Source organism: Eretmochelys imbricata, chromosome 16 (assembly GCF_965152235.1).
Source record: "Eretmochelys imbricata isolate rEreImb1 chromosome 16, rEreImb1.hap1, whole genome shotgun sequence".
NCBI classification, from domain to species: Eukaryota; Metazoa; Chordata; order Testudines; family Cheloniidae; genus Eretmochelys; species Eretmochelys imbricata.
This window is the reverse complement of record NC_135587.1, coordinates 14,120,283-14,133,577: the sequence shown is the minus strand read 5'-3', so window position 1 is coordinate 14,133,577 and position 13,295 is coordinate 14,120,283. Positions and strand designations below refer to the sequence as shown.

The window sequence follows — 13,295 nt, the reverse complement described above, 5'->3', positions numbered from 1 at the left end:
CGATGTGCTCCGTCCAGGTGCAGGATTAAGGGTGGTTCAGGAGCCCCCATGGCGCTCAGGGCGGCGGGCGGGGGGAGGAGAGACACCTGTCCTGTACTTTTCTCCGCACCCAATTTCACACTGGATTAAACTAAACTGGTCCCAGCTCACCAGTTCAGTTCAGTTCACTTCAGTTAGGGGCTGATCAACTGGATTATTTTGTACACCTCAATCTGCGAGAGGTGGGACGAGACACCCGCTCGGCCCCATCAAAGCAAATCCAGCCCCGTCCCGATCAGCCCAACCGAGAGCAAAACAAAATTGGCTTGTGGTCTGAAAGGCCCGCGGGAACCTGGCAGCCACGAACCCACTGACTACATGGGCAGTTTGCGTCCGCCACTGTCGTGAGCAGCCCCTGGGCCAGCTCCCACAGGACCGATGCACAGCCCCACGGCGGCTGCTGAGACACGCACGCACACGGGCTCACCACATGCAGCAATCTCCCCGCACAGCCCCTCCGTTCTGCCTCACCCTGCTTTAAAGCTCTGGCTGCCAGGCTCAGACAGGCACATGCACAAGAGACCGGCGACGCGCTCCCCGGAGCAACTTACTGAATTTTTTGAAGGCCCCTCTCTTCGGGCTCTCTGCCATTTTCAGCTTCTGATGGAGCCACCAAAATGAACCAGGTCTAAGTTTATAACTTTCCCTAAGCCCTCCCCTCCCCTCCCTTCCTCTTCCCCCGCCCCCTCTTTCTCTTTCACTCAGCATTTCCTCTATCTTTAAAAAATACCATCACCTACTTCACAGCCCCTACCCCCTCCCGCTGCTGTCACCACAGGGGGATAATGCCCCCTGTTGTCACCAGCTGCCCTGCCTTCCATGGCTGGATTCGAACGATCTGTATTTTGTTGGCACCTGATCAGGACTAGGGCCCCATATAAACACATAGGAAGACAGGGTCCAGGCCCCACGATCTAATGGTAATATCTGCTCTTGCATTGGCCAGGAATCAAAGCAGGGTCTTCCAGGCTTAGGTGATTCCATGATAACCTTCTCCCTGTCCCCCACCTGGGCTTTTTAACCCCAACCCTACGCTATGCTGCAAAGTGAGATCCCCTGCCCTCGAGGATCCAGCTAGCTGGATTGCAGGCTGCTGCGCAGGTAGTGAGATCGTAGAATCTCAGGGTTGGAAGGGACCTCAGGAGCTCATCTAGTCCAACCCCCCTGCTCAAAGCAGGACCAATCCCCAATTTTTGCCCCAGATCCCTAAATGGCCCCCTCAAGGATTGAACTCACAGCCCTGGGTTTAGCAGGCTAATGCTCAAACCACTGAGCTATCCCTCCCACCTAAATCCTCCCTACCCCCGATTGCTCTGTCCACCAGGGCACAAGAGGGGTTTCTGTGGAGAGAATGTATTGTCTAGCTAGTGACACTGGACAATGGGCAATCCTGACAGCTCCTTTTAGGGCCTGATCCATTCCCACTGTGCTTGACCCTGCACAGTGGAGGGTTGCTGCTTGGGAGGAGATTGTTGTTGGCTGGGCAGAGGAGGTGGTTCTCAGCTCGTGTTGACATTTGTCAGGTTGATATGACCCTTCTGAGCCCAGGGATTAAGCCATCTGGCCCTGTCATTGTGGTCTGAGTTGCGAAACAAGACGGGGTGACAATGCTGGTAATGACAGTGTAATAAAAATGCACATTCTCAGTGGGTCCCTAAATGCTTTTACAGCTTTACTTACTGATTGCACCTTGCAAACAATGGGACCAGCTCCCTGCTTCTTTACACTGGAGTACATCTGGAGTGACTGGGTACCCATATTGACTGGGTACATGTCACCTCAGGACGGGAGGCAGAGATAAAGTTTCTTGACACCTTAAATGACTGCTTCTTGGAGCAGCTGGTCCTGGAACCCACCAGGGGAGAGGCAATTCTTGATTTAGTCCTAAGTGGAGCACAGGATCTGGCCAAGAGGTGAATATACCTGGACCGCTTGGTAATAGTGACCATAATATAATTAAATTTAATATCCCTGTGGCAGGAAAAACACCACAGCAGCCCAACACTGTCGCATTTAATTTCAGAAAGGGGAACGATACAAAAATAAGGAGGTTAGTGAAACAGAAATTAAAGGGCACAGCGCCAAAAGTGAAATCTCTGTAAACTGCATGGAAACTTAAAGGCACTGTAATAGAGGCTCAACTTAAATGTATACCCCAAAGTAAAAAACATAGTAAGAGAATTCAAAAAGAGCCACTGTGGCTAAACAACAAAGTAAAAGAAGCAGTGAGAGGCAAAAAGTGGAAGTTAAATCATAGTGAGGAAAATACAAAGGAGCATAAACATTGGCAAATGAAGTGTAGAAATACAATTAGGAAGGCCAAAAAAGAATCTGAGGAACGAACAGTAAGCCAAAGACTCAAAAAGTAAAAGCAACATTTTTTGTAAGAACAACAGAAGCAGGAAGCCTGCTAAACAACCAGTGGGGCCACTGGACGATTGAGGTGCTAAAGGAGCACCCAAGGACAAAAAGGCCATTGCAGAGAAACTAAATGAATTCTTTGCATCGGTCTTCACAGCTGAGGATGTGAGGGAGATTCCCAAACCTGAGCCATTCTTTTTAGGTGACAGATCTGAGGAACTGTTCCAGATTGAGGTATCATTAGAGGAGGTTTTGGAACAAATTGATAAATTAAACAGTAATAAGTCACCAGGACCAGATGGTATTCACCCAAGAGTTCTGAAGGAACTCAAATGTGAAATTGCAGAACTACTAACTGTAGTCTGTAACCTAGCATTTAAATCAGCTTCTGTACCAGGTGACTGGAGGATAGCTAATGTGAAGCCAATTTTTAAAAAGGGCTTCAGAGATGATCCCAGCAATTACAGGACTATAAGCCTGACTTTGGTACCGGGCAAACAGGTTGAAACTATAATAAAGAACAATATTGTCAGCCATATAGATGAACATAATTTGTTGAGGAAGAGTCAACATGGTTTTAGTAAAGGGAAATCATGCTTCACCAATCTACTAGAATTTTTTGAGGGGGTCAACAAGCATGTGGACAAAGGGGATCCAGTGGATATAGTGTATTTAGATTTTCAGAAAGCCTTTGACAAGGTCCCTCACCAAAGGTTCTTATGCAAAGTAAGCTGCCATAGGATAAGAGGGAAGGTGCTCTCATGGATTGGTAACGGGTTAAAAGATAGGAAACAAAGGATAGGTATAAATGGTCAGTTTTCAGAATGGAGAGAGGTAAATAGTGGTATCTGTCAGGGGTCTGTTCTGGGACCAGTGCTATTCAACATATTCATAAATGATCTGGAAAAAGAGATAAACAGTGATGTGGCAAAATTTGCAGATGATACAAAATTACTAAAGATAGTTAGACCCAGGCAGACTGCGAAGAGCTACAAAAGGATCTCTCAAAACTGGGTGACTGGGCAACAAAATGGCAGATGAAATTTTATGTTGATAAATGCAAAGTAATGCACATTGGAAAGTATAATCCCAACTATACATATAAAATGATAGGGTCTAAATTAGCTGTTACCACTCAAGAAGGAGATCTTGGAGTCATTGTGGATAGTTCTCTGAAAACATCTACTCAATGTGCAGCGGCAGTCAAAAAAGTGAACAGAATGCTGAGAATAATTAAGAAAGGGATAGATAATAGGACAGAAAATATCATGTTGCCTCTATATAAATCCATGGTTCGCCTACATCTTGAATACTATGTGTAGCTGTGGTCACCCCATCTCAAAAAAGATATATTAGAACTGGAAAAGGTTCAGAAAAGGGCAACAAAAATTATTAGGGGTATGGAATGGCTTCTGTATGAGGAGAGATTAATAAGACTGGGACTTTTCAGCTTGGAAAAGAGACAGCTAAGGGGAGATATGATAGAAGTCTATAAACTCGTGACTGGTGTAGAGAAAGTAGATAACAAAGTTTTGTTTACTACTTCTCAAAACACAAGGACTAGGGGGTCACCAAATGAAATTAATAGGCAGCAGGTTTAAAACAAATAAAAGGAAGTATTTCTTCCCACAATGCACAGTCAACCTGTGGAACTCCTTGCCAGAGGATGTGGTGAAGGCCAAGACCATAACAGGGTTCAAAAGAGAACTAAATAAATTAATGGAGGATCAGTCTCTCAATGGCTACTAGCCAGGATGGGCAGGAATGGTGTTCCTAGCCTCTGTTTGCCAGAAGCTGGGAATGAGCGACAGGGGATGGATCACTTGATGACTCCCTGTTCTGTTCATTCCCCCTGGGGCACCTGACACTGGCCACTGTCAGAAGACAGGATACTGGGCTAGATGGACCCTTGGTCTGACCCAGTAGGGCCATTCTTATTTTCTTATGGCTCCTCTGACTGCCATGGATTTTGATCAGTGTTCGTGAGATTGGAGTTTAGGCCTATGTATAGGAATCAATCTGCCCAACCTGAAACACAGCCACCACTGCGATGAAATGTGACGGCTGTTTAATTCTACACAATGATTTTTGATAAGACGTGAAGAAGAATCCTGGAGGGTGGAAGGAATAATAATAGTAATAGGAATCATAATGAATAATAATAAATCAATTAATTCTTTTTATTGAATAATAAATACATTGTACTTATATATAGCACTTATATATAGCACTTATATAGCACTTATATAGCACCTTTCATCCAAGATCTCGAAGCACTTTACTGAGGTGGGTGAGTAGCATTATCTCTGTTTTACATGCACGGGGAGTCCATGGCGTGCTGAAGGGCACACAGAGATTCAGTGTCAGGGTTGGGAACAGCACCTGGGTCTCGACCGGACTCCTCTGCTCTAACTACTAGACAACAATGCCTTTCTTTTGCTAAAACGAGGTTTACAGAACTCATCATAGAATCATAGAATCATAGAATATCAGGATTGGAAGGGATCTCAGGAGGTCATCTAGTCCAACCCTCTGCTCAAAGCAGGACCGATCCCCAATTAAATCATCCCCGCCAGGGCTTTGTCAAGCCTGACCTTAAAAACTTCTAAGGAAGGAGATTCATCTCCAGTGCAGCCCACTGACACATTTCCTGTGCTGTGCAAATTGGGATTTTACCCTCTTTTTACCCTTGGGACAGGTGTCGTGTGTGAGATACCCACAAAAGGGGCAATCGGTTAATCAGCAACAACTACATCAAATGGACAGTCTAAACATAGATGCTGAATGGTATTTTTTAGTTGCATCCTCTGAAGCATTAGACATTGGCCATTGTTAGAGGCAGGAAACTGGGCCGGATGGATCAAAGGTCTGAAGGGATAAAGCCGATTCTGTGTCACTATGAGTAGAAAGGAATGAGCATCAGCGAAAAGCCCCCTCACTGTGCGTGCATGCACACAGAGAGACACACTCATGCACGCCCAGATCCCATGCAAAGAGCCACATTCTACCCACCCAGACGCCCACAGTGGAGTGGCTTGCACGGGTATAACTGAAGGCCAGTATTTAGCCCATTCAGTGGAACCAGATGGTGAATCTGATCTCGCTTCGTTGGTTCATTCAGTGAGTTCCTATAATAGAAATAGGTGTGAACCATTGAGCCCAATTATGGTCCCAGGAGATGCTGTCTCACAGCCGGATCTCTGTGTATCCAAATGGAATCAAGTTTTACATGAGTGGCCAGCTCAGCAGAGATCAAAAACGGGGCTCCCTGGGCGGCAGCGAAGGGTGGCCAGTGGCAAGGTTGGTTATGCAGGAATCGGTCCAACAGGACTGTAATTGGAGGAGCGTTTTGCGCCATCTCCGAGGGCCAGACGAGGGGGCTGTGTGCCCCACAGCTGGGGCGGCTCATCCTTTCTGTGCAGTTTAAACAGCATCCGGCTGCAGCAACAGCAGCGCTGGGTGGAAAGAGAGCGTGGCCTTCCAGCATGCCGAGTGCTTTACACCCATCCCAATGGCAGCAGTTGCCCTGGAAAGACTCATCTGGACAGTGAGGCTCTGCATGGGGGAAAGGGAGACCAGCCCCTTCTGGTCCAAAGGTCCAAGCTGGTGGGATTAGGCGCCTGCTCGCTGCAAACCCGGCCCGGGTAGCGTAGGTCAGAGCCAGGCTCAACACCAGAGCATTTCTGGGCCTGGGGAATGGGGGAAGCTTTGTACCGGGCGCGATGGCAGGGCAGAGTGGGGACGCAAACTCCTCTGGACGTTAGGGCCACAGAATTATTCACAGGACACCCTGGTCAGAGACTGTAGGGAAAAGGTCAGTGTCTGGGAACCAGCCTCCAGGTTTTCTTTGGCAGCTGGGGCCCCTCTTGTGCTGTGGGTGAGGAGAACACTTTGGGGCGGGGTGGGGAAAGGTGTGTTAATGCAGCTGCGGACAAGACAGGTACCTAGACGGGGCCTGTGGGAGGATGGTGCTGAAAAGACAGGGCCCATGTGGTGGATGGAGGGGCTGTGGGTGGGTGGGGTGTACAGGAGGGCTAGGAGGCAGGGGAAGAGGGTGGGGGTGGTGTATGGGAGGGGGCTGGTGTGGTGTTTGGAGCACTAGGGCGCTGGTGTAGCCCGTGAGAGGGCTGGGCAGAGGGAGCCACCCTGCGGCTCCCCCCACCCCTTTCGGTAGCACGGTGTTGTGGCAGACGGGCAGAGTTGCCGTTGCCCGAGAGCGCTCGCTCGTTATTGAGCACGCCAAGAGGTGGGCGTCACCGGCGCAGGGTTTGTTCCACCCTGGACACCACAGTCGCTCTGTCCTGATGGCTGCACTTGCTCCCTGAGACACTGAACGTCATCCGCCTGCTCCCCTTCCCCTTGCTGGGAAAGTGGCCTGTGCGCTCCTTGCCTCTCAGAGCCCGGCCTGGCCTGCGCACACAGCTGCCGAGCAGCAGCTGGGCTGGCCGGGCTTGAAAGGGCGTGTAACCCGATCGGCATTTCCCACGCTGGGCCCGAGCCTGGCAGGGCTAAACCCACAGGCCAAACGCTGGGGAATGTGTTACTGAGACCGGAGGACAAAGCAGCTGTTGTGGGCTAGGATATCTGCCAAGCCGACCTGTTAGAGAGCAGAGTGTTGCACCCAGGAAGGGGGCTGGCTGGGCTGGGCAGAGCTATTGCTGGTCATACCAGGGCTTTCACCACAGCAGACAAGTTGCAGTAGTTCACTGCTACCTGTGGGACACCTGGTGTGTGGAAGATGCTTCCATCACACTAGGTTCTAGGCTGAATCTGGGGAGGCCCTGGAGCTCTGTGGGATTCTTTTATTGGACTTGGATTAGATTGTCCTCCTCACCTGCCAACCCTTCAGGGTCCAAAATACTGCTATGTGCTGGGCGAAACCTGGGTATGGGCTGAATTAAAGCCTCATTAAGAGTGATGGGTGTGAACAAACCCCTTCAATTAACATAACTATAAGGATAATTAGTCACAGTCCCTCACCAAAGAGAAAAGGGTTACATGAACCCACCCAGGAGATTTGGACTGTGTGGCCAGAGCGGGTTTTGCTGCAGAGTATTGTTTTGCATCAGGGGATGGGAGGGGGAATGGGAGGAAAAGGTGAACCCAGAACCAGAGAGAGACAGAGACAGCCTGAAGAAGCAGCAGAAGCCTGTGAGCATGGTTTGACCCTGAGATAAAACGTCTACACATACATCCAGGGCCGGCCCCAGGCCCCAGTGTTCCAAGCAGGTGCGTGGGGTGGCAGGCAGAAAGGGGCAGTGGTGTTTCCGCCGCGGCGGCAATCAGACGGCAGCTTCTCTCTTCTGCCGTCCGCCGCGGCAATTCGGCAGTGACAGTTTTTTTTTTCACGGCTTGGGGCAGCCAAAACGGTAGAGCCGGCCCTGCCTACAGCACTTTTGCCTTTGGTTCCTCCTGCATTCGGAGCAGCAGGACTTTGTTTATTCTTGTAAATAAGCAGGATTGCGTCAAAGCAAAGCCAGACTCCAGAAGCAATTTCTGTTCCCAGCTTGGGCATCCCCTGGGCGCCAAACTTGGACGAGCAAAAAGAGGCAACTATATGTAGTAAATGACAACAAGACTTTGCCGTTCTCCACCGCCTTTGATCGGAGGCTGTCTGTGTGATTTACAAAACCAGGAATTCATTCTTGCTATGCTCCTCTCGAGAGAGCTAATAAATGGCTAAACTGGGGCACAGAGAGGATAAGTGACTTACCCAAGGCCATGCAGGGAATTTGTGGCAGGATTGGGACTTGAACCCAGAGCGCCTGAGTCTCAAATCAATGCTTTGAACACAAGGCTCTCCATGCCACTTCCTGCGTACACAGTTTTGGTGTCATGGTATGAAAGTCTTGGCGTATGTGGTACTTTCAAACAGCCTCTTGCCCAGGACTCAGACTGCAATCTGTATATGTCACAGCTCTGGGGGGCATAAATCAGGTGAGGTGAGTAAAAGAGGAGGTAGTACAGTGCTTTCCATTTGCAGGGCGATCGATGGCCTCTCAGTCTGTGGCACCTAAACCTACAACGCTGCTGAAAGCACCAGGACAATGAAAGGGAGGTCGTTCGGCTGAGTGCCGCGCAGCCCAAGGGCAGATTGGATTTTGATGGGCAATATCCACGTTTGTCAACCAATCCTCTCCACCTCCCTGACCTGAACGTTTGCACTTGGCGGCTTGGGGACCCGTTGTGCCCTACATGCGATGACCCATGGTTGGGTCAGAAAGCAAAGCAAAGTGCAAGGGGGCAGTTGTCATTGTTCGCTGCAGGTCTCCTGAGCTGCAAATGAGCAGGTGCTCGCGGGGCCCTCTGGGATCAGGGTGGCAGGGTGTCCTGCTCCTCAGCCTTGATCCCGAGCCCGCGGGTTAGATCTGGGCTCACACCTGCCTCTGTGGCTGTGAAGGATCCTGTGCCAACCAGTCTGGTTCTTCTGGGCCAGGTGCATGTCGGAGCACCAATGGCAGGGGGGGTCACAGAACTCCTACCTGCACTGCTTGTACCTGGGCTGGATCTACTGCCTGGTTAAACAGATAACATCAGAGCCCAGGCCCTGGCAACCTGGCACTTCTCCCCAGCGCGACATTAGCACAAGGTGCTTCCATTTTCCTCTCTCTGTTTCTGGACGTGCATCTGAGGAGTCGCCTCCCCCACGAGCTGAGCTCACTCTCTGCTCCTGTTTATTGTGGCTTTTCCTGCCCAAGTCCCCAGAGGCAATGAAAGAAATCCACTCACCGGCCCCTGGCAGGAAAATGATACAACAGGATGGAGAGCGGACGGCTCACTCCTGCATCTCAATGTAACACCCACGCCTGCTCTTCTCCTGGCGTTGATTACATTAAATGAGGGGGGCCCAACATGCTCCCGAGCCAGGAGAGCAGATGATTCACTGGCAGCGGCTCGAGTGTGTATGCCAGGGGAGTTGGCACACCGTGTTCCCGATGTGAGCGCTCTCCCCACGGGGTATTGTTCATAAACAAGCAGCCTTATCAGCCGGCCAGGCTTAGGAGAGTGACTTGTTGCTCTGTGTCTGCAAAGTTCTTTGTCTCTACAGAGATATGGGAAGCCCAGATATTGCTGGGACGGTTCTGGGGAGTGAACTGCCAAGCCAAACAACAAGCCTGGGTCACAATGGGATGTCAGTCACTGGTGTCCTTTGCAGGACTCTCTCTGATGTATCCGTACACTGTCCCTCTCCCGCTCCCAGTTCACTCACAGATCTCAAAGGACCCAGCAAAGGCAGGGCAGCGTTCTTCTCCCCATCTGACAGTGAGGGGAAGCTGAGGCACTCAGAAGGCCTGCATTTGCAAGAGTAGCTGCTACTTTTGGGTTGGGAGGGGCCTTGATTTTTGGATGACCAGCGTTAAGATAAGTTAGGGTTGATTTTAAGAGGAGTCGAGCACCCAGGGCTTCCACTGGCATCACCTGGAGCTGTGGTTGCTCAGCACCTCCAAAACCCAGGCTCCAGGCACACAAAGCCAGAGGCCACTTTTGAAAATTTCCCCCTAAGTTACATTACGGCTCAGTGGCCGAGCCACTATAGAACAGGAGTCTGGACGCTCAGGCCTCTGGTCTTCCCACTAGCCCACACTTCCTAAATAACATGAATGATTTCACCACCTCACACCTTGAAGATGAGATTGGATTTTGCACCAGATCGCATAAATCTTTCTCCTTTTACTAAAGATTTCCGTGGAGAGGATCCACTGCAGAATCTGCAAATCATCCCGCAAGTAGGAGTCAGCCTGGTGGGCAGAGGAGCGGGAGGGCTTTTGCACATGCAAAGAGTATTTCTGCTCAGCATAGCAATGTGAAATCTTTGTTTATTGCAGGAACATTTCTCCCCGGCTGGGAGAGCAAGGACCATGGAGTCCTAAGAACAAGGTCACATCTCATCCATCCCCTGGGCCAGTGCAGGACTGTTCCCCACAATGTGTATTGCACATGTTGTGCTTTGACAGGAAGAGAAGACTGGAGAAGCTATTCTGCAGGGTATGTGAACTGACCTGGGTGGGGAGTTTCCTCAAGGAAGGTGTAAAGTTATTTTATTCCTTAGCGCTGTCAAGAGGCTCATCAGGCCTGCTGATTATCTCACTCGCCTTTCCTAATGCCTGGGTCACTCGGGAGGCTGGATGGATCTGGTGGAGAGCTGTAACGAACCCTACAAATTACCTGCTCCCCTGCAGGGACAGTGCCCATGGTGCAACTGGGTAAAGTTGATCCAAAAATTGGGTTTGTTTAGTTTGGAAAAGAGAAGACTGAGGGGGGACATGATAACAGTTTTCAAGTACATAAAAGGTTGTTACAAGAAGAAGGGAGAAAAATTGTTCTTCTTAACCTCTGAGGATAGGACAAAAAGCAATGGGCTTAAATTGCAGCAAGGGAAGTTTAGGTTGGAAATTAGGAAAAACTTCCTAACTGTCAGGGTGGTTAAGAACTGGAATAAATTGCCTAGGGCGGTTGTGGAATATCCATCCCTGGAGATTTTTAAGAGCAGGTTAGACACACACCTGTCAGGGATGGTCTAGATAATGCTTAGTCCTGCCATGAGTGCAGGGGACTGAACTAGATGACCTCTCAAGATCCCTTCCAGTCCTATGATTCTATGAAAGCCATGCTGCCTTGCTAGTGGGCTGAGGGAACTGCAGACTTCCCTCCATCCCTAATACAAATCACTCCACTGTTATTCAGCTTGCCTGGTGAAAGATGGGCAGCACCTGACTTGGAAATTAGTATATATCAGCAGATGGTGTCCAGAATTAAAAGGAACCACTCAAGCAGGCAAACTGCATCACAGGACACAGCCTGCTCAAGGGTCAGGCAAGCACAGAGCCTGTCTCCCTGAGGAAAGGCCAGTGATGGAGGGCTGGGAAGAGGCAATGGGAAATATTGGGGGCTGATAGAATCCACTCAGAATTCTCCTTGGAATTATTTATTCAGGGACTTCTGCTTGGGGTTGGGAGGAGAGGGGATCAGCCACCTTCATTTCTGGTCTTGGGAAAAACTAACCTCCTCCCATAACAACGGCTCCCAGAAGCACTGACAGACAAACCTCCAGACCAGCTCGGAACTCATCCCCCAGACCTTCTGTGTGCCTGGTACTAATGGACATTAGCATCGCCTGTGTTGGTAGAGCCTGGTAGAGAGTTTGGTGCACTGGGGCCAGTGCTGCTACCTAGAGATGGAGATACCCTTTGTATTGCCCTGAATAGGGACTAAAATTGTTTCCCCTTCAGCTCATGCCACCCCTAGAGGGCAGGAAATGAGCGCGCTGCCCCATCTGTGAGCGACCTAGCCTACTGGCACCGAAACACAAAGCCGTCAAAACTGTCAGGGACAGATCTTCAGATGGTGTAACTGACAAAGGTCCATGAAGTCAACAGAGCAATGCCTCTTTATACCCACTGAGGACCTGGCCCCAGATGTACGCAGGAATGCATTTGACCCAGCCTCCAATGGATCAGAGAACAGATATGGGGCCCAGCGTCTAAGGGATCAGACAGCAGCTAGGGGATGTGTTGGATGCAGTATGCGAGGGCTCAAAGAGTAGCCAGGACGCCACAGCATGTCAGTCAGGGCAAAATGCAAACATTCTGTGAAAACTGATCAGTGTGTTTTGCTCTCTCTCAGGGGCCATGCAAATCGTCCCTTGTTGCTGGTTCTCCTGCATCCCAGCCTGTAAGTGAATACTGTGTATCACTGTCAGTGGGACCGGCTTTTGACACTGGTTCTCTAGGCTCCCCTTTTAATCTTAATCATACAGCTGAGGCTCTGAGAGGATAAATGACTTACCTAAGGCCACACCAGCAGACAGTGGCAAAGTCAGGCCTGCCTCCCAATTGCCCGTCCTAACCACTCCAATGATCTAGTCTCTCTCCTTTCCCAACGACGGGATTAGTGGCGCCCCACTGTACTATCAGATGTCTCTGCTCTCTCAGCAGGCCCATTTCTGTTGCCTGAAATCTTGGCTTGACTTTATCTCAGGACTCCTGAGAGTGCTAAATCTCTCCCTCTCTGCCTCTGCCTGGCTACTAATACCGTCAGCTTGTCTCAAAGCCCCCCCTGCTGGCATTCTGCACTCATATCCATCTGCAGACAACTGCATCTGAGAATGCTGCTGAATTGTGAATAATTGTTGCATCAGGCAGATATGATAGGAAGTGTGGGTTGGGGTGGGGGGATAAAGCCCCAGTGATGGAAAGGTGCTGAGAAGATAGACAATGTGCATCTGATTCATATGCATGAAGAGAGAGTGTGTGTAGGGGGTGGGGGAATGAAAGACAGGGGGTCGTGAGGTTATTACATGGGCGGTCGCAAGCTGTCAGCCCCCACCCGAGACCCTGCTTTGCATCCACCATTTCTAATGGTGTTAAATATATTTAAAAGTGTTTTTAATTTATAAGGGGGGGTCGGACTCAGAGGTTTGCTATGTGAAAGGGGTCACCAGTACAAAAGTTTGAGAATAACTGTGCTAGGTTGATGTAGAAATACTCCACAACGCTCTAGAGGTAGATGGGAGTTTGTTTTAAGCACTTGGCCAATGTAGACACATGGGGAGATGAAGCTGAGGTTGTGTAAGGACACACAGAGATGACCTGAAGACACAGACTGAGGAATGACATACGTGATATGTGCATGTTTTGACGTGATATGGTACCAGCATGTCCAGAAGCAATGTGATGTCACAGAGGTGCCACAGAAGAAAATTCAGAGGGGATATGATGACAGAGGGCTATGACAAGACAGTACTGTACTGATGCTGCCTGATGCTGTAATGTTACAGTGGGTTGACACGAGCCAAGTGTGATAATGCAGGGATGCCATGCAATGATGCAATGTCTCAGCTGGGTGACAGGGCATGGTGCAGTGATGCAGTGTGATGATGTCATCTCTCAGCTGGG

The 13,295-nt window shown here is 49.8% G+C and overlaps 1 protein-coding gene and 1 non-coding gene across 2 annotated transcripts in view; one reads left to right on the top strand and one right to left on the bottom strand.

Moving 5' to 3' along the window:
- SH2D3C (SH2 domain containing 3C) overlaps positions 1–651 on the bottom strand; it is a 54,128-nt gene extending 53,477 nt beyond the window's left edge. Inside the window, exon 1 of the mRNA XM_077836095.1 lies at positions 591–651. Coding sequence (XP_077692221.1) covers positions 591–630 — 40 coding nt within the window. The 5' untranslated portion in view covers positions 631–651. The remainder of the gene's footprint in view (positions 1–590) is intronic.
- A 9,378-nt stretch (positions 652–10,029) lies between these two features.
- Positions 10,030–10,145, top strand: LOC144276320 (U5 spliceosomal RNA). Its single transcript, XR_013348224.1, has one exon. It is a non-coding gene; the product is annotated as a U5 spliceosomal RNA (small nuclear RNA).
- The last annotated feature ends 3,150 nt before the right edge of the window (positions 10,146–13,295 follow it).